This window comes from Anarrhichthys ocellatus, unplaced genomic scaffold, assembly GCF_004355925.1.
Source record: "Anarrhichthys ocellatus isolate YVR2014 unplaced genomic scaffold, GSC_Weel_1.0 scaffold2, whole genome shotgun sequence".
NCBI classification, from domain to species: Eukaryota; Metazoa; Chordata; class Actinopteri; order Perciformes; family Anarhichadidae; genus Anarrhichthys; species Anarrhichthys ocellatus.
In genome coordinates this window covers 5,663,858-5,684,988 of record NW_022280032.1, presented here as the reverse complement: position 1 = coordinate 5,684,988, position 21,131 = coordinate 5,663,858, and the positions used below count along the sequence as shown (strand labels likewise).

At 39.1% G+C, this 21,131-nt stretch overlaps 2 protein-coding genes across 2 annotated transcripts in view; one reads left to right on the top strand and one right to left on the bottom strand.

The window, feature by feature from the left end:
- The window catches only part of shisal1b (shisa like 1b), a 36,094-nt gene extending 31,214 nt beyond the window's left edge, over positions 1 to 4,880 (top strand). Inside the window, exon 5 of the mRNA XM_031863177.1 lies at positions 1,436 to 4,880. Within this exon, the coding sequence (XP_031719037.1) occupies position 1,436 (1 nt within the window). The 3' untranslated portion in view covers positions 1,437 to 4,880. The remainder of the gene's footprint in view (positions 1 to 1,435) is intronic.
- Positions 4,881 to 10,756: 5,876 nt separating this feature from the next.
- parvg (parvin, gamma) lies at positions 10,757 to 21,126 on the bottom strand. Its single transcript, XM_031858621.1, has 13 exons — positions 20,340 to 21,126; positions 19,510 to 19,618; positions 19,016 to 19,080; positions 18,273 to 18,375; positions 17,817 to 17,960; positions 16,780 to 16,895; positions 16,646 to 16,701; positions 16,529 to 16,563; positions 16,355 to 16,416; positions 15,635 to 15,703; positions 15,405 to 15,506; positions 14,330 to 14,402; positions 10,757 to 12,752 (listed from the first exon to the last, which is right to left on the bottom strand). The coding sequence occupies exons 2-13, from the start codon at positions 19,571 to 19,573 to the stop codon at positions 12,679 to 12,681; spliced, it is 963 nt and encodes a 320-aa protein (XP_031714481.1). The 5' UTR covers positions 19,574 to 19,618; positions 20,340 to 21,126; the 3' UTR covers positions 10,757 to 12,678.
- Positions 21,127 to 21,131: the final 5 nt, after the last annotated feature.

The window sequence follows — 21,131 nt, the reverse complement described above, 5'->3', positions numbered from 1 at the left end:
TTTTTTTTTTCCCAGTTTTTTATTTTTCTGTCAGAGTATGATCAAAACCTAGCTGTGTCTCCTGCATATTCACGTCCATCTTTGAACTCACTGGTTGGCTTTCTGTGGTAATAATAGAATTGTACATTATGAAATTATTCCTGGCTTGTCTGTCCACAGAGCAGCATGCCAAGACCTTGTCCAATTAAAGCAACACTCTCCATGTGGTGTGAGTTAATGAGTTAATTAACATCATAGATGCTACAAAGGCAGCCAGGCACAGCGTTCTGCTGTGGGCTAAAAGGAAAGCGCAGGAGAATAAGTTTGACTCCTTGAGAGTCGTAGAATGACTTTTGGCATTGCCATGAGCAAGTGATGCAGCTGCAATGTTATTTTTGGGGCTGTGTTTGTGATCTTTTATTTGATCTGCTGTCATACGTCAACTTCTGCAAACTGCATTTGAGTCATTTTCTCAAGAGTGCATTATAATAACCTTCAAGTGGAAACTTTTATTTTACCATCAACAATGTAGTTGCATTATTTTATAGAAATGGCTGGGATGTGACTCATAGGAGGTGGGGTGGGCTGAAAGTATTTACAAGAATTACAGACTTGTAAAATTGTTCTGTAAATCTAATTGCTTTTTGAAAAGCAGAGCTACAGTTTTGTTGGTCTTTGTGATTTCGGGCCTTGAGCTGATTCTCAAGCCAATAGTAGGCCTGTATAAAGATCAATGTGGATCATTAAGCACGCACATCATGTCTGAGCCAGTTTCAGCCATGCAGGATACAGGATATTCTTTCCAAACGCAGTCGGGCAGTTGGAGAGGATAAGGCAATGATACCCCCTCTGTTTCTTTTCTTCAATTTCTTAAAAGTTCTCATTCTGTTTGATCCATTAGTATGATATCTTTGAAATGTGTATGTATGTGATCTTAAAATGTTTGTTCTTCATTTGCTTGGTTTTCTTGAAGCGTGGTTGTATTTGTCGCATGCTATTAAATGACAATTGTTTTTTAGAATTGCGCTCTTATTAAATTGGTTAGAAAACCATCTTTATGTATATCTATTACACGAGCGCAGCTGCTTCATGGGTCCAACATTTTTAGAATTGAGAGGACCTCTAGTTCACAGATAAGCGGGTGTAGTACGTTTCCGGTGTAGATTCAGTGGGTTGTCCACACAACTGGTCTGGTAATGAAAACCAGAAACAAGATTAAAAACAGAACCAGAACTGGTCCCAGCGTCCGACCCCAGAGACCATCCCTTTAAGAAACAGAAATTCTGTCACATGATAACATCCAAACCATCTCCATGAGAACTGGGCAACTCCCACAACTGAGAGATAAACACAAGATGCGGTTGAAAGCTGTGGAGAAACTAAAAAAGTAAACCTTGTGATAAGATTGTTTTTTGTCGAGAATGCTCAATTTCTGCATTTCTCTCTCTTTCTACAGAATGATTCTGCAAGTGGACAAACCGAAGAGTAGCAACACCTTGTTTCCTTACCTGGTAGAGAGGAGAGGTCCCGCAGATGCCCCCTCTCTGGACCACAGACACAGACACCAGTGGTGGGCTAGCCATACTGTAGTAGTTAGAAGAGACTACTGCCCTTTCCTAATGAGCACAAAACACCCATGGACCGACAGAAGCAGGCCGACGTGGCATTTAGAAACCCCGCTGAACAAAGGCTGCCAGGAGACACAGAGGAGTGTACTGCAGAGGAGCGACACATTCAGCAGCTCACAGGTGTTCAGTGATCCTCTGAAGAGACTGCCAAGTCCCGAAGTATCCCAAAAAGGATCTGAGCTGAGCTGGATAAACTGTACTCGTTTTTAAAAAAAGAAGCTCATCTTTCTAGATATAAAATGTTTATTGCACTGCTGTGTCAGTTTGTGTTCAGTAGCAGTTAGACACAGTTGTGGGTTATCTATTTGGTGATTTATTTATGTGAGTTAGTCAGAGAATATATATGAGTGGTTAACATTCGGAACATGTAACAGCTTAGGTTGATGCTGAGCATCTCGCTTAGAGTAGAATGTTTTTGTTACTTACTGATACCAGACGCAAAATGTCTCTGCAGCAGCCATGTTGAGAAAACAGTATCTCGTATGAAATGTTTTAGATCTCCTCTCTGCAAAACAAGTGATTTTATCTATATTGTAACGTGTCTGACACAAGGACACAACGCCATACGGATAACCTGCTTTACAATGGGTCATCAAGATTTTTCTTTTGGTTTAGTGATGCTGAGGAAAGGGATCTTGGCTTTCAAGTCATTCACCCAAAACATTAATGCTATGTTCACAGAACTAGCGACAGAGCTACAAAACGGTCATGCGTGGCCTGCTACATTGTCGGCACGTCGCCTCGGAAGTGTTGCTCAAGCGCTCGTTGACGTCGTTACGCCATTAATTGCACTGGGAACTGGATAACGGAAAGAAAAAAAACATTCATGTCACTGGCTTCCATTGAAAATGAATTGTAGCCGGTTGCTTTGTCGCTCGTAATGTGAACACATCATAATGAGGATCAGGGACGCCTTCACAACAGCAAAGCGCTTCATGCTAAGTTAAACATAACCTTAGACCTTGGCGTCGAGCCGACAAGCCCATTTGAGACCATTACTTACAAAGTTAGTGTGAGACAGTTGCCTGTGTAACCTCATCCATTGACTTGTTTGCCCTTCCTCATTACCGGAGCTGCCTGAAAAACAGCTCCATTAGCAATATGATGCAAATGAATATCCATTTGGTTCCTTTATAAGGAGCGCTCTATATCCCACATTGGTAATAGACAATTGTAAGTGATTAGCCACAACAGAAAAACCCACATTAAAACCCCTTTCACTGTCAGCAATAATGTACAGTAGCTTAATCAGACGGATGACATGGTATGTAAAAGTCAGAGGCACCAGCCAAATGAGCATCGGGTAATCATTGAGGTGGAATCGCAGAGCTTTCAGTTCAGTTTACATTTAATAAGGCGAGGTTACTAAAATGGACATACAGCATTTCTGGATAATGAACTCGTACTGAAAAAGGTCTCCAACAATTTCTGTGACAGCGTTGTTGGAGCAGAAGTGAAAACAATTCACTTTTTAAAGACAAACTTTTACATTATAGCTGTAACTAATGACTTGAATCTGACAATTATTTTCTCAATTTCTTTATGAATTATTTGGTCCATAAAATGTCAGAATATAGTGAAAAATGTTAGAATTTCTGAAAGCCAGAAGCCAGGTATTGAAATGGCTTGTTTTATTCAACCAACAGGCTAAAACCCAGGATATTCAGTTATACTATTGTTTATGATAACATATGATCAAATCTTCACATGTGTGAAATCAGTGTAAGCTTGGAAATAAATGATCAATCAATCTAGAGGTGCAACTAAAGACTAAATTCAGATTAATCAGCAATTTGTTTTCTCAATTAATCAATAAATTGTTCGGTCTATGAAGTGTTACACTATTACAGTAGACAAACTCCTCATATTTGAGAAGCTGAAACTAAGGAATTATTTGGTATTATTGCTTGAAAAATGACCTAAACAAGAAATGAATCAACCAAAAAGCGAGTTGGACTAATAGATGAATGAACTAATCGTTTCAGTTCTACGGTCATCGTGTTTTAAGAGAAAGTAGTGACTTTATACCCAAATCTGAATTAACTACCGAGATAAATTCTCTGTAATCCATTAAATACTACAAGAGACAAAGCAGCTGTTGGTGCCAGACTGCATATGAGCGATAGCATGTGAAGACCAGGTGGGCAGACCGGTAGGTACATCACGAAAGAGGCGTTGGTACCAATCTTGCATCTGCAACTGGTACTCTGGCAGCTGCTGGGCCCCGTATGCGTGCAGAATCTCTGGTCCGTGCAAACGTGGTAACGTCCTCGCTGAAAGCTAACAAGAGATACCGTTAATCGCTCAGAGTCATGAGACCTGGGGTCTCGCCATCATATCTGTCCTCTCCGTTTCATGAAGTTTAAGTGGATCCTCCGAATAAAACTCTGGTCGTGTGCTGGGCTTCTTCCTCAGTTATCGGCAATAATATTCACATTTGCTGAGTTGTTAGAGCAAGTCAATTCCCATTTCAGTGGCTGAAGTTTAAGTGCGTGAGCAGGCTTGTGCTTTCAGGGGCAGAGAAATAGGATGTGTCCAAGTTAAATAATTGGCCCAGGGATCTGCAGTGGTCCTAAATTACACTCTCCTGCTCTCTTTCCATAGCTGTCTCCTTATTCCCAGAGTGTGAACAGGAGCACCAAACAGGGAGGGTTTTTTGAAACAGATGCAGCAGCACAAAGGGGATTTAATTAGTCCCTAATGTTGAATAAGTGGGGAAAATCTGATGTGTTTAAGGTAATGTCATTTTTCAGGGTTTTTGCTGTGTGTTCTGACCTGTAATAAAGTAAAGGAGGGCAGTAAGGAAACACTTCATTTTGCCTCCGACAAGCAGTAGCAGCTGGATTATTTCCCCTCATTTCATTAAAATGTTACAAGTTGGTTTTGTGATGTTTTCTGTTTTGTTTGAAAACAGTCGTGACTCTGGCCTGATGTGTGACGTGGTACTGTAAATCGTATCAGCTCAACCCTCTACCCAAATAAACAATTTTTAAAAAAACAACATAAAAAAGGGAAGAAGAGAGCGCACATCTGTTTCAGTCTGTCAGGCGGTCATGGTAACAGTTGCCTTACGGTTGAATACCCACCTGTACACAGAAGCTTTGTAGTGGTTGATACCTCACTTTTTGGGTGTGGTGGTGATGATAATGTGCACCAAGTTCTGTCTATGTATTTACTACTAGATAGAATGACCAGTACCGTTTTCAGTTGGATTGTTATTGCACTTGTTGACTTTGTATTGTCACGACAGGGAGAAATAAAGTTTTATCTTTTCCAGTGTGTTTAAATCCCTCTGTGTCAGGTGCTCTTTGGAAAGGAAATACTGCTTTATTTCATTAGACCTTTAAAGCCAAGCCCCTATGGAGGCCAGAAACAGACAAAGGTTATCAGAGTCTAAAATATAACTGAATATATCAATGAATCATACTGTTCATTTTGAATTACTAGGGAGTTGAAAGCTTTAGGAATAGAAATAATTATATTTTGTCCTTTACCTCCAATGATTTGATAAACTTCCACCAGCTCATTTTATTTTCAGCACTTAAGTGCATTTCTTGTGGCATTGGCACGCAATTTAAAATCACAACCTAAAAACATCGTTTTAGTAGTGCAATGCTAACAAGCCCCAGCAAATGGTGAATGGACCATTGTATTTATATTAACGCTTTTTTACCTAAGACTTAAGACCAAAGCGTCAGTCATTCCCACACACACCAAACGTGGAGTTCAGTGTCTTCAACATGCAGAACGGAGGAGCCGGGGTTCGATTTACCAACCTTGTGATTAATGGACGACCCGCTCTCTACCTCCTGATCCATGTAACCCCTAGTATTGATAATATGATCAGGATAAGTGGGAGCAAACTGATTTATATAACGTAACCTTGTTTGGATGCTTATTACATTCTTGGACATGATAGATATATGTTGCATTGTTAATCATTTCAAACGGCATGTTTCGAGTTTAACCATTACCAGAGAAAAGGCTTTGACAATGTGGACTAACAGATGTTTTTGGGAAACGTAATGCTCGTGTAATATTTTTGGGGAAATGGTTGGCTGGGGTCCGAAAGTGCAAATTTTCCAAATCCAATAAAGAGCTTTAGCTGTGAGTTAGTCAGCTGTATGTCTGCCCGGCATACTCTGTCAGGGTTTCCTTAACTGTTCATCAATAACATCCCTACTGCAAACTATTACTAAACTTGTATCAGGAAAACACAAAATGTTAAAATGTCAGCAACAGCATCATGTTGTATATTTACTTTGTTACAGTCAGAAAGTGAAGAAACACCTGATGAAAATAAAACATGTTTTCAGAGCCATTGTTAGCACTGTAACTCTATTATTAAGTTCTCATATTGGGACTCGGTATCGGCAAGTACCCAAATGTAAGTACAGTTAGTCTGAAAAAAAATGGTATTGTTGCATTCCTAAAGGAATTCAAAGCTAAATAGGTGTGACATGCCTACTTATGGTTGCTATGATTGGACAATCATTTTTGTCTTGAAGTTTTTATTTTTTAACTGATGTGAGCTAAAGAAAAACTGACTTTTTAACCAACTGATTACCAAAAACCTCTATGATATTGATGTTTTTTAGTAGTACTTTTGACTCGACTGATAACCTTTTACTATCTTTTATGAGTTCCGGGGCTATACAAGCCTCTGAATGAACTGGGTTTGCTTTTCTATGCCCAATCAATACACCATGAGATGATTCATGCTGCCCTCAAAACAGTGACCCGTCCCAGGCTGACAGAGCCACATCCAAAACTGGCTCACACAGTATCATCATTAAAGCAACGAGGTGATGGTGAGACACAGGTCGTGTCAGACCTGCAGATTGCTTCAAATCAGACACCTGCTGCTGCTCGCTTGCATCAAAGGCCCGCGGCAACCTAGAAGTTTGTTCCACATCGTCAAGGTCCCTTTGCGCTTTCCTAATAAGCTCTGACTTCTACTTTCACCCCACCTTCATCCACCTCCGTCGATCATTCTGTCAAGGTTCTGCTTATCAAACTGCTTCCTCACTCTCTACTTACTCCTCCATCTGTGTCCTCCTCCTTCCAGTATGCCAGTAACCAACACTCTTGCCATCTGCACAAATGCGCATATGAATACAATTGCTGCCATCCATCTCCATTTAAAAATCGTTGTCTGGATTTCTACATCCTGCTGTTATTGAGGAGCCCGAGATACATCCTGCAAACATTTATCTATTAAAACTCCATTAGGCCTCGTCTCCCTGATGCCCCGTCTGCTCAGGCCGGATCTTCTGTGGCAGTTACACCACATTAAGATCCATCTGAAGAAGTCGATATTAATGTTACCGTTTCATGACGTCCATTTAAACAAGCCGTTTTAAGTGCCTTGGTGGACCACACCTAGCCGATGCAAAGAACGGATAGTGCCAGACTAAAGTATGGTTTTGGCTAATTTATTGTCCATCAAAGAGAAAATATGTATAAGCTTCTTTCAACACGCCACCAGGATGGTGAACTCTGACCTCTGACCTGCTATGTCTTCAATATATATTGCAGTTCATCGTTTGTAGTATGATGAAAGGCAGTTCATTTCAGTCCCATTCAGTTTATTTCAGGGTGTGTGGTTGTTTTTGGGAGAAAAGAAGGAGGAGCCTGGAGAGTTGCATTAAAGGGACTTATCTTGATGGATCAATGGAGTTAAGGAGGCCCAAGCTGGTCCAAGCTGGAGCTGAACAAGATTCCTTTTCAACCACCTGCTCCCAGGATCAGCACACCTCCAGTAAGGCCTTGTCGTCCAAAAAAGTTCCTTGTATCCAGCCGGTTCATGGATAACCTGCTGCTCCGATTTAGTTTAGTATACCTCAACTATTTCTTAGTTTGAGTGTAACAGGTCCAGAAACTGAATAATACTTTCAGTAGCTGCCTCTCTCACTCCTCTCTCAGTTCTCCTCCATGCAGCTTCTGTTAGTTAATTATTTTCCCTTCCCCCAGCTCACACGTGTCTCTAATTTTTAGCCTCACCTTCCCCACCTTCTTTTCCTGTCAGGTTGCAAAAGGGCTATTCTGTGTATTTTGTTCTGCTAATACGTGACCAAAATAACCTGAATCTGTGTATAATCTTAATATACTTTTTAAATCAGTAGTTCCCAGCCTTTTTTGGCGTGTGGCTCATTTACGGTCAAGCAGTGTTTACTTGCAAACTTTTGTCACAGGTTGCAAGTATCTATGAGATGTGAGCAGTTTAACCAAAGAGTGATTAGCCTTTTAGATTGATTGAGTAATTATAGCAGTTTTTAGACGTGTAAGATTAGAGAAAAGTCAGAAAAAATAAATGTTTTTGTTTTTCAGAGTCAGTAAACTTCATTTACTTAATATTTCTTGGTATTATATTAGTTAACATGTTCACAGGCTGTAGTCATTGATGATCATTTTATGCAAATTGGTTTTGTAGTTTTCATTAGAGCCAAGTCAGCTATCTCACATGGAAACAGATGTATTATGTAAATAGCTAATATTTGATCCCACACCAAGCTCAACACAAGTGAGAGATCGAGAGTAAATAATAAAAGTTAATTCCCCAAAACTGTAGGGAGTATACCACAATCACCACAGTCCACATGATTTGCAGCAGCAAGCTAAGACACGTCATCTGTGCAGCAGATAATTATTATGCATATTAAACTCACAAAAAATGCAATGCTGTATCCATGAGTGCAGCTGAATGTCGGATTAATGACACAAGGAAACAAGGGCTCAGCAGTTAAGATGTAATTGATATGTTGGTATGAAGAATAGTAAAGCAAGCTGTCACACAAACCCATTGCTCTCAGTTTAAATATTCCTCTAATGCTCAGATGAATATGAAATGTGTGGAGAAAATGAAACAAAAGCCATACTGAGCTCCCCATGAAGCCAATATTACCGGATTACAATTATGTGAATGAGCTGTGTGAAGTCATGCTTACAGCCCTGAAGCCACAAAATAATTTTTTCTACAACAGATCTGGCTTGCCATGAGCCCTCAAAACAACAGCAACATGCCACCAACAGGGAAATATACACAAAACCAACTCATAACACTCAAACATGTGTATTTCTCCAGTATGTAAATAGACAGTATGAAAGCATCCCAATGTAAGTGCCAACACAAACCCAAAGAAAAATAATGTCACTGTCATTCACTTCAAGAAGGTAATTTACAATTAATGCTGACACCAACACTGTCAGCTAATTTAATTACTGCAGCATAAAAGTAGAAAACAGTCAGCAAACGCAAAGATAACGTTAGATCTGAGAGAAAAATGAAACAGTCTCATAACTGATTAATAATCCCAAGCACACAAACACCAATTCAACAGAGCCAAGTAGAGGGAGGGCATTAGCTATAAAGGTGTTCAGCGCATGGATGTAGCTACAGTAAAAAGTTAGCTAACGAGTGGGCGGGGCACTAACGTCTCGTTTGATATATTATAAATTGCAGCTTGACAAATAAACATCTGTTTGACCACCCCACCTCCATTAGCTTTTCTATGGGAGCTTGAGGGAGGATATCAGGGATTCATTCATATGAAAAATATCTAATAAAACCATGCAATTATGACACAAGCCAATACATTTTTTAAACCTGCTTCTCGTTATTCATTTCACAATGCCCCCTTTCTGTCTGCTGCCATTACTTTCCCACTCCAACACAGCCTGCTGAGGGTTAAAATGAGGACAAACCTATAAAAACTGATTGTGTTATTTCAAAGGTTAAAGAAATTATTTTTGAGCAAATAGCTTTATGTTAATTATTATTACCAGTTCTTTTCTGGGTGGATTTTGTGTGTAATTATGTGACTCTCTGTCCATCTATCTTGAACAGAACATGGAACACCTTGAATAAATGTGTATTTATTACTTTTATCACTCGGCTTGTCTCCTTTATGTTGCAGCACTGTTGTCATTGTTAGCACTGTTAGCTGCTACACGCTGCCTTAGACATCTCTGTGTTGAGAGCCGTGTGCAGGCTCTTGCATCTTTCCACCCTTTTAGACATATGACCTGTCCACATGTCTTCGTCTGTCCTTTTTGATTTTTAGTCATCTTGTGTCTATCGTCATTTTTATGTTGAGTAATGTTCAGTACATGAAATGTGCTGTACAAATACATTTAACTGCTTTGAACACATCTCAAGCTATTTGGCTTAATTATATCTCTCTTAATTCTTTAGGTTTGACACTCCCATGATACTGTCACCTCTGTGATAACTTATAAACCCACTTATACAGCAGCTGAGTGATGGGAGCGATGCTGCTTTGTTAGCTCTGCTCCCCTTTCAATCCACAGAGAGATGCGTCTGTTCAGTGTGACAAGTTAGGCAAACATCACTCATGTTTCCTGTGAACATTTTGGATGGACTCCAGTGGGTTTGCAGAGGGACATCATTTGTTTTCTCCAAAACTGTCAGTTTGAGAAATCCTCCGGTGTGGTCACCCAGGCTGTAAAATATACTCACAGTAGCATCAAACATGATTTAATGATTTCTAAAACATTCTCAGCCCATGCATAAGAGGCAATATAAGTTAGTTATCTCTTTACAGTGACTGTTTTACAATGTTGAGTGGTGATGTGGAGTCCTAATGAAGGCAGAAGAAGGTGTTGTCGTTGGAGCAGAACAGGTTTAATCCCTCAGACGTTTATCTTGAAATTTATCCTTGTTTGTTCTGATGGTTTAGAAACTGATGACTGATTTCCTGACATGTATACAGTGGCTAAAAGACATTAATCCCCCTCATCTTTCACTGTGTCTTTAAGATCATCACAATAGCGTGTCAGAGCCACAAATGTTTGCACATAATGAACACACATTGTGATTTATCAAGCTTGTTTCAGTATTTCAAAAATGTTCACATCCGTGCCTCAAATGAATTCAGGGTAGGTAGCTTAAACACAATATGAAACAAAACATACAAGATATGTTAGATTTGGCATTAACAGTCTTACAGTCTGTTCATGCCAATTCTACAGTCTTGTTTCAGACAAGTATGTCTGAAACAAGACTGTTCATAGATAAAGAAACAGATAAATAATTTAGTACATTTCAATGAATATTGTTTAATCCATGTCATTTACAGATTCTGTTAGAAGGCTGAGTACAAACAGTTCATTCATGTCCCTTTTGCACCAAGGTTTTAGCCATTTATTGCAACAATAACACACATTTTATTCTTTGAAAAATATATTAGCAAGCTTCATACGGACTGTCCCTGAGCTCAAAACCCCTTCGACTGACCCTGAAATACCCAACATTTGATGAAAAAGAACATACATTTCATTTAACATTCACATACAAAACAATATGAATATAAGAATAGAAGAGTCAGATGAGGTGAAGGAAGTTACATAAAAGGCAACATGCAGAAAGATTTAATGACAGATATTTATATGGACCACCTAATGTAAGCGATGACAAGCAAACATGTATGATTGGATGGGATATGTAACACCCGACTATGAAATACAATTACAATTTGTAGTCGTCAGGCCGTAAAATGCAAATGGACGGCACTTTATTGGTTGGTCATGTACTACAATGGGTTTTGCTTTTCATAAAGCAATGTGCAATTTAATTTTCAACAAGTAAATCTTGTTTACTATCACTCGGGATGTGGAGTTCAAGGGCTGTAAATTGAAAAACAGAAGATAAGCCATTTTGATTTCATAATACTTTAACTGCTCGCTGAAATGTGTCAATTTACATGTTGAACAAGAGCAACACACCCCTCAGTGTCTCTTTGTCTTTCTGTCTGTCTCTCTCTAGCTGTGTTTCCATCTGACTGCCAAGACAATTTTATGCAAACCTTTTGAAATGTCAGGGGAAATAAAATGTGAATTTAGAGTATTTTCCATCACAGTGGTGGAAACGAATAAATTGGCTTCCTGAATGTCAACAAACACATCTGCATGAAAACTGGGAGAACTGAATAGGAAGTGTGAAAGTCGCTGTTGTTACTGTTTATAGTTCCTTTAACCTTGAATAAAAAAACAAAGAAATTCACGCTGCAATTTGCTAATACACAAGCTAAATCCACAAAAGATAGCAGTGGAAATATATTTATATTTAAGTCACTCATGGTTAGAATACATTTCTTTCAAACAAAGGAATTACACGTCTTTCCAACACAAAGGATAACAATTTTGCAGTTTTTAAATTTGCAAAAAATGCTTTGATGGTATCACATCCATTGTCTGTCTCTCATTCTCTGAGCCTGCCTCCATCGCTGCCTGACTCGCTACATGTGTGTGTGACATTGAGTTGTGAACAATTCAATGGCAAAAAACAATAAATGACAGAACTGACGATAGCATTCACAGACTAGAAAACGAGGAGGTCACAGACTGTCAGCAGGAACACATGGAGGAAGCAGAGGACTAAATTCACACTGTTTATTGAGAAGTGGCAGTTAAAGTTTTCTATAGCAAGAATTAAAAGTGCCATGTTTCAGCACTGTCACACAGTGAAGGAAAGAGAGCAAGAGATAGCGGAAATGGGAAATAACATCGGGTTACACATCCACACCACATATTAGAAACATGTATAAAAAATAAAGAAAGACTAGAATTACCGCCTGGCAGTTGTATGCCTCCATCAAGAGTTAAGTTACAGTTAACATCTGTTCAAAATGTTACCACTTCATCGTTTTATCCTAGCAGACATTTGTGTAAAATTATCATAATTAGCATATGAATTCTTGAGTTATGGCCAAAAACTAATCAGTTCATCCTTGAGTCAAAGTGGACATTTGTGCCAAATTTTCAAGGAATTCTCTCCTGAGGTATCGCGTTCACGGGAATGGACTCTGGCGAAAATAATTGATTTTGATCCAAAGTTTTGATGCTGGTCTGACTCTGCCATTATAGACACCGATATCGTTGATTATGCATGACTCGTTAATCAAGCTTCATGTACTTTATTCTTTTAAATTAGCTTGCGAGCATCAGCAAAAAGTCTATGAACAGTCAACTTCAACTTTAGCATTCGTAACAGTTTCTCATCTTTTCTTCAGCTCTGTTTGTGTTCCTGTTTGCTGAGTTCCTCTTCCTTTTCTCATTTCCCTTTGTGCTTCTTGAACAGGGCGTACAGGACCTTCAAGGTGGCGGTGTCGTCCTGAGAGACGATATCTGTCAAACAATCAGGAGACATTTACTGCGTATTTATAATGCACCTTCAGCATCTACCAAGCCACTGATGCAGTGAGGACATGCCGATACATTAAATGGACATTTAATCAATACGTCCTCGGTGAGACGAGATCCCAACAAAATTGCACTCTGTTTGTAAGATGCACTAACTGAATGAATGTGACATTAGGTTCCACTCCACCACTGGCTAACCTAATTAATGCTCCCGCTTTTAGACCCTCAGTGCTGGGATTCCTCATTCCATCACTGTAATTATGCCAGTAATTAAAAAGACACTAAAAGTGAATTAAATTACCCACTTGCTCCTGGCTTAGATTAATTGTGCTGGTCCAAACATTAACAGTTATCGTGTTGAGGATTTGCTTCACAATTACAGGCTGGCAGACAATATTGTGGAGAAGCTCTAGTGGGTGTGATTCGAGCTCAGAATACAAAGAGTCTCGTCAATAACGGATCTGCAGAGAAGTGAGGGAGATCCATTTGCTATTGATTGATTCACACACTTAGATTAGTCAGTTGCTCTATTTTGCTCTTCTCTTATTTTAGTTATTTGATTGCGTTTTAAATGAATTACATGAGTGGATTTAATGTTAAATCAACAAATATCTTCCATGGTGAAACATTTATCGGGCAAATGATCTGAATTATGACCTGAATTCTTTTGTTATATTGGTAGTTGTTAATGTCAAATAGCTTAACTAATATGTAAACCAATAGTAAATTCATCAAAATAGTGAGTTTACCAGTTTACCTACCCTCACTTTATTAAACCAAGCAGAAAGCAATGTAGTGCTTTCACTGGTGTATGATCATTTAGATGAATGCTCACGCTTCATGAAATCATGATTTTACGGTGGGAAATCTGATAACTGGCAGTTGCAAGTTGAAACTGACAAACACAAAAACTAACGAGGACTTTTTACAGTCCACAGACACGATCATAATATTTCTGGGATGTGTCTGATAACTGGGTGGTACACAGTACTCATGAATACAGATACAGTACCATATCTTCCTCCAGACACACACACACACACACACACGATGTAGCCATAGCGTTGAGGTTAAATCCCCGTGTCTATCATCGGGCACCAGAGTGGCATCGTCCCCTTGAGATTGTCTCCCTCGCCGCGTCTCTCTAAATGAATGATGATGACCTCGGACTGAGACAATCATCCGCAGGGATCGAGACACTAGTCACATATTCCGCAAGCGATTTCATCTTTCCCTCCAAATCACTGTCAAACCCGCACTCCACAGAGCAGCGGAGATTAAATCAAACAATCCGGGCAATCCGCCTCCTCCTTCGCCTGATACCTGACATACAAACAGATTTGGGCTTTTCCCTGTCACACAGATAAATGCTCTCGATAGTTGATACCATCCAGAATCGTTTGATATTGCTGTCTAGGAGCTCTGGTGTTGTTCTGTTGCAATCATTTTACTGTTGTTGTTTTTTGTCCATCCTCAGTGCCTGGCATTTTAATTTGAGTTTATTCTGTTGTCAACCAGGCTGAGTGTGTATGTTGTGTGAGCAGTGTGTGTTGTTTCCTCACCTTGTGGATCAACACTGGACACCTGAAGGCCTGTGCCATTAAGGAGATCCAAGGCTAAGGTCACGTTGTGAAGCTAGAGGTGAAAGAGATTTAGAACAATTTCAAACACAAAATCCAGATGCCACATTTACATAAACAAATGTTATAAAAAGATATTCGATTCTGTTTAATTTACCCACTGATATATATTAGCATAGTTTGGTAAAACTTTTCTCTTCAGTGGTGGAAGAAGTATTCTGAACTTTTACTTATTTAAAAGTATCAATACCACTGCGTAGAAATACTCAGTTACAGGTAAAAGTCCTGCATTAAAGTTTTTACGATGTAATAGTACAACAGTATTAGTTTAAACTAATAATTGCTCATTTCAGATTAAAGTAAATTATATGATTGGATTACAATCCATGTATGTATCACTTAAATTAAATGTATCATCTTTGTTGAGTTTCAATGATTTTATGATATGAGTATATATTAATTTAATATGTTGTGGCATTATAAGTCAGCGTACATTATAAAACTGTGTGAAACATACTATACCATGAGGTATTATGGATCAGGCTGATAAATAATGTGTTTTATATATTAAGTTATTCATAAACTGCTCATATCTGTGATAAAAGAGTCGTAACTTTTTATAGACAAGTCCTATTGCTTCAGGTAAAGTGAGATCAAAGATATCATTATAAGTGACACAGAAGTAATTATGCATCTACTTTTATCATGGGAATAGTAAAATATTCATTTGATCATATCTAATATTGTAATAGATATAATTTGGGATCAGGTTTCAGTACTGAAGCTCATTATCCGCCATGCTCTTGTGCAAAATTAGATTATCTGAAAATGAGTCTGTGCATATCTTCACTTTCAAAAAATATCACTCAAAAATGAAATGAATCCTAATTGAAATTGGTAATGTCTCTTCTGACCGGTTGATTTTATTAAATAAATATGTTGCAAATTAAACTCACATCACCTGTGAGCATCTACAAATACCAAATAAGGTAAGTATTGTATGCGTGTGTTTGGCGATGCACTTCCTTTACTAATGCGTCAGGAATCACGACTGTACCATCTCAGAGTGACTGACGGGAGTCAGGTTGAAGTGATACAGCGGGACGAAGAAGCCTTCCAGCTGTCCGATCAGCAGCAGCAGAATCACACCGTCAGCGAACTATAGACAGAAAACACACCGGAGATCGGAGCCCGTCCAAGGAAGGTGATATAATCAATGAGTCTTTTTTCTTTTTCTTTTTTTACAGGAATGCTCCAAAGGTGTTCGACTGTTGTTGTTGTTTTTACCTGTTTGTCCATATGAGCCACCTGCAGACCCATGGATGACATATTCTGGTTCACAAAGTGTAAGATGGCCTGAAAATGGACAAAGTTTGGCAGTTTGAAATACAAGTTGGTCTTATTTTGTTGACATATTAGGTATGTATCAACATGAAATCTCAAATATCATTATTTCCTAAAGTTTTATAGACTAAATGATGAATCAAATATTTAAATAGTAATCAAATCATTCATAATAATCATTATGAGCAGCCCTTTTTTAATTAGTTGATTTATCAAATAATTGGCAACTATTTTGATAATCAATTATTCGTTGAAGTCACTGAAAAGGTCTTTGGGGTTTTGAAGAAAGCAACATGATGGCATTCCATTGAGCTTTCAAATATTTTTCACAATTTCATAACATTTTATAGCCCAAATGATGAATCAATTAATCAAAAACAAATGATTAGCACGTGAATCACTAATTAAAATAGTCGCTTCAAGCCCTATTTTGAATTGCTAATTGATTTGAATACTTTGATCCATTCGCAAATATAATATACATGAAAAACATTGCTTTCCCATTTGATAATTTCAGGTATCATTCATCATGTTTGTTTTCAGGTTTATAAGTTAATTCGACAAACAAATTATAGTTATTTATATCCTGTCTTTACACAACGACATTTGCTCTCTCACTGCTGGTAGAGGTGCAACAGTTAACTTCTCCTCTCCTTGTTATACCTTCTTCACCATGTTGACCTTGTGAGCCTCCAGCTTTAGCAGTTGCTCGATGGGATCGTCCCCTGAGTGACCAGTCAGAGAGAAAACTGTGTTAAAGTCATCGTGGGCTGAAATGCTGCTTCAGTGACATTCAAAATGTCAGATCGTCTCAACCTCCGACAGCTTTGTACTCACTTTCAGTCTTGCTTTGGGAGTCTGAGCTTGCGTCCCTGTTGAAAAAGACACACACAAAAAAAACATGAGGTGTTTTCATCACATTCACAGAATCACACAGGACATAAAACGGCTCACCTCTCCTCTGTCAGCACCTCCGTCTGTACATCTGAGTTGATGCCACTTCTGCTCACCTGCATGAAAATGAACCAAAGCTCAGAAGCAATTACACAAGGTGTGTGTTTAAGATTTGGAGAAAAGTTGAAACTCACTTCCACAACTACAACTTCAACCGACACGTTCGGAGGCAAATCCAGTTCAGGCTGGAACGCTCTCACCATGGCAACCAGCAGATGAATCGTGGCCAGAAGGTCTTTGTTGTGGATGACTGACAGGCGAAGAGCAGGGAACAAAACACACATACGACATGAACACGAACGGAAATTTAATACTGAAAACTTTACGTTATAATCATGAAATCTAACCCTGTTTTTGATACTATTTATGGTCCGCATTTTTTTTCAGCGAAAGCCATTTTATGTAAACAATGTAGTTTTCATTGTTAGTGGTCTGAAGAGATCAAAGCGTCAGTTCTTTACAGTAGTATAAGTGTTGCTGGGGTTTTGATCACTTCAGACTTTTCCCCCCACTCCATGTTCTTTAGAAGAAGGTGAAGTGGTGCCAGAAATGCCCACTATGCTTAATGGCGGAGTCCGCCAATCCCGTCCTGGATTCAATTGCCTATATATGCAATTCCTACACACATGTGGGGATCACAGGAAATGATGCAACATGTAATTATCCTCTTTCTTTATTAGCCTCATTGTTCACTGTGCACTCTTCTACAGCCCTATCAAACATTTCCTACGACTGCTGCTTCACATTAAAAGCATGCCATTGGTGAAACATGGGGTTGCAGGATATGCAATGTATTTGTCAGAGGTAAGTGCTCACCACAATCTTTTAAAACCAAACAAGACAATGGTCATTTTTGGCAAATTTTTTCGGTTTACGTCCTTTCAGTCATATAATTCATGTAGTAAAAGTTCAGATGATGCAACTCACACTTAGGTGCTCAGTTGTTGATAAAATTCTCTAACCCAATGCCAGGGCAGAAAAAATAAAATCCACTGACAGGTAATTCAAACAGAACCCCATCGTGTTTATCTACACCAAAATCCCTCACAGTTGGTGTGAGCAAACATGGCATCCTCGAGCTAGCACCAAATCCCGATGTAATTTGAAGACGTTGCCAGAAGGGAACGTTTGTTCTCTTGTTGCTTCGAGCCGAGTCAGCTGCATGACTCACGTTTGGCGTTCCACTTGATCTGACTGCTGTCCTGCAGGCCCAGTCTCTTGTCCAACTCCTCCACGATCATTCCCAGCTTGCGGATCTGAGCAAGGCTGGTCAGTGCCATCTCCTCCACAGACACGTGCACACCGGCCAACCTGGCTGTGGAAATCAGGAAATTTTAATGATATACTCTCCCTGTGTATATATATTATTATAATTATATGATAATAAAGATGATGCAGATTATTAGTATTATCATTTTAAGCACAATCATAATTATTACAATTATTACAATTATCATCATTATTTTTATTAATTTAATTTATTTCTTAATTTATTTTTACAAAATGTAATAATAACAACACTGATGTTTTATTGTCAAGGGCTTTGTTTTGTATATTATAAATGACAAGCTTTTGGGTGAACTACAACGACCGCACTAGCCTTTCATACAAATGTGTATTAACTCACACAGCAGGTGATGAAGCACCAGTCCATCATACAGATCCTCCTCCAGACTCTGAACCACTATGTGCTCCGATTTCAAAGTGCTATTGATCCAATAAACCAGTGCCTACCAAAACACAATTCATCACACAGTCAGATACAAACACCAGCCGTATCTTCTTGCATACATCTTTCTGTTTCCAATGTGTCAAATGAAAAACAGCATGAAACCTTTTTTTTTTTATTCTCTTAATTGATTTTCAAAGATAATACGATCCTGAAGTAGATGGAAACGATGACAAATACAAAATACTCCCCCCAAAATAACTGGATTTTATTTGTTTGCCCTCCCGACTCCATATATGAGACATGCCAGGCTTACTGAGTTATTTACTCATTCAGTGCCGCTTGCATGAAGCACTTGTGCTGCCATCTTTTCCAATCAAAACCTTGTTTTGAAGTCAGATCCAGCAGACTCTGCCGACGACTCCTGGACGTGACTCACATAGCTGTATCCCATCACCTCTGATAATTATGTTCATTAAAATTTCACCAACCTCTCTCCCTGCGTCAGATATTATTCATGCTCTTCACTGCTCACATATACATGCAGGCTCTGTAATGTATTTCCTGTGTAGCATTCATCTCCACTCAGGAAACACTCCCTTTGTAGTCCAGGAGGAGCTTTGATGCTGCAGTAAATCTTTAATCGAAGACATAGATTCAGACAAAACTCTATATGTAGACAACAGGAATTCATCTCTTACCTCTTTTAGTTTTTCTAGTTTGGGGTCTTTTAAAGACATTGGCTGAATGACCTTCTGCTTCTCTCCTGTGTGAATATATTTACAAACTGCATTGGTCAAATCATATTGTTTCTTATTTTACAGCCTTTTACATGCATAACCTGTGTAATAAACCTCATTGAACATTTGATCTGCATTATTTTCTATCAATCTTACATTATTGTGGCGTGATAATGCAGTTTAAAGCTGCTTGTTCAATGTCTTTTTTTGTTTTAGCGGTTTGAGCTCATTGTTTTGGTTTTATGTCCTATGTTCATATTGATGCATTCAGCCATTTTCAAAAGGAAAAGTATTGATTTACCCATCAAACAGCAGACTGGCCATGTTAGCAATATCTAGTGAACATAGTGAAACATGCCCTAAGGCATGCCCTACTAACTCTTTCAATGTACATATATGTAGGTGTGAGTATTGCATCAAGACTGAATGTATTACATGAATCCTGATTGACTGACCCTGAAAAGCCTCGATGTCCACAGTGTCATCCTCTTTGTGATACTCAAAGATAGCAGCCTCCATCGCTTCTCCTCAAGACGAGATATTCAAGATACCCGTCAGCAGAACCTGCAGAGAAGAAGAGCTTGAATACAAACCACGAAACCAGAATGAAGAAACACTTTCTCCATGCATCACCATGTTTGTTGGAAACTTTTTCTCCTTCTCTCTCTCAACAGGGGCTCAGTAAGTGTCCTTGACCATAATTTGCTCAACTTCCAACTGCTGCAGCAGAGTTACTCGCTGGCCAGCAGTGGCGGAGGCTGATTGCACTGCCAGGCAGCTTACTGTTGCATGGAAATCCAAACTTCTGCTTCTTGGTGTACAAAGAAAAACAATTTGTGCTCAGTGGGTTTCCAGAGTTGGGTTTTGAAAGGGTTTGTTTTATCATTGAGGATGTTAAGAAGTTTCTAAAAACAAAACTGAAAAGGAAGATGTTTAGTTTCCTCACTTCCTTTTCTCTTTTAAAGCGGTACACTCTACAGTTCAAGTACTGTAGCCCCCCCCCCCCCCTGCAGATTTGCAGAGCTGCACCTCTCCCTCTGAACATTCTTTTTGAATCACACGGTCTTGAGACAAAGCACAGCAAACACATAAAGTAACCCTCACTAAACAGACGTGACCTGGAGCGTGTCAAACGGTTGTTTCCTGGATGTGAAGAAGAGAAAAGCTACCGGTGAGAAACTTAACTTTCCCTGTGTGTTTTAAGTGTGTGGGGCTTCCTTTTCCTGACTTTGACAGAGACTTTCAAACAAGGTCACAAACAAAAAGCCTTTTTGAATGAGCTTACCTTCGACACTCTTGAGAACGACTCGACAGAATCGGATGACTTCAGCTGAATTGAGTTCCTTAACTGATGTTTTCACGGACTGTCATAACAGCAATATAAGAAGGGGAGGGCTGCACTCGATCTCAGCAAAAGGTCTAACTGCGCTGCGTTTGAAACCATTGCTTTAAAAGACAATAACATGTCACAGGGCCGAAAGGGAAGATAAGCACAAAAGAGAGGATGTGGCAGAGAAGAAGGTAGCACTTCCTCTTTTTGGTACTGCCTTTGCACAGCATTTTTTTTTTTTTAGATAAGGGCGTCTATATTCTGTGTCACGAACTGTATGAAGCTTTAATCATAAGCATGTGTCGAGAGAAAGAGAAAACAAGCAGGACTCTTGGGTGCAAATGAATTGTTTGGAAAACCACACTTCAGGAGGGCCGAGAGAAACGTGACACTCAGAGATCTGAACCACTCAGACTCGACTCACACATCTCCATCTGTGACTGGATCAATTCACTGTCGTCTGGTCTCCAGCCTTCTCCGTTCTCCAGCAAAGAACAAAAAAAAAGAAAGAAAGAAAGCGAAAGAGATAGACAGAGACAACACAACAAAAAGCTCTGCATGCGCACCAGCCTAGTTGAAGAATAGAAGAAGGGACCACCCATCAGCCAGACGAAGGGGCAATTTGGGGGATGTGGAAGGTTACCATAGCAACAAAGGAATGAGAAAAGAAAATAAAGGTCTAAAATAAACCCCATAATTCCTTTAGCGAAACCCAAATTGCAGGAATTGGCCGTTCCAAAGCCAATC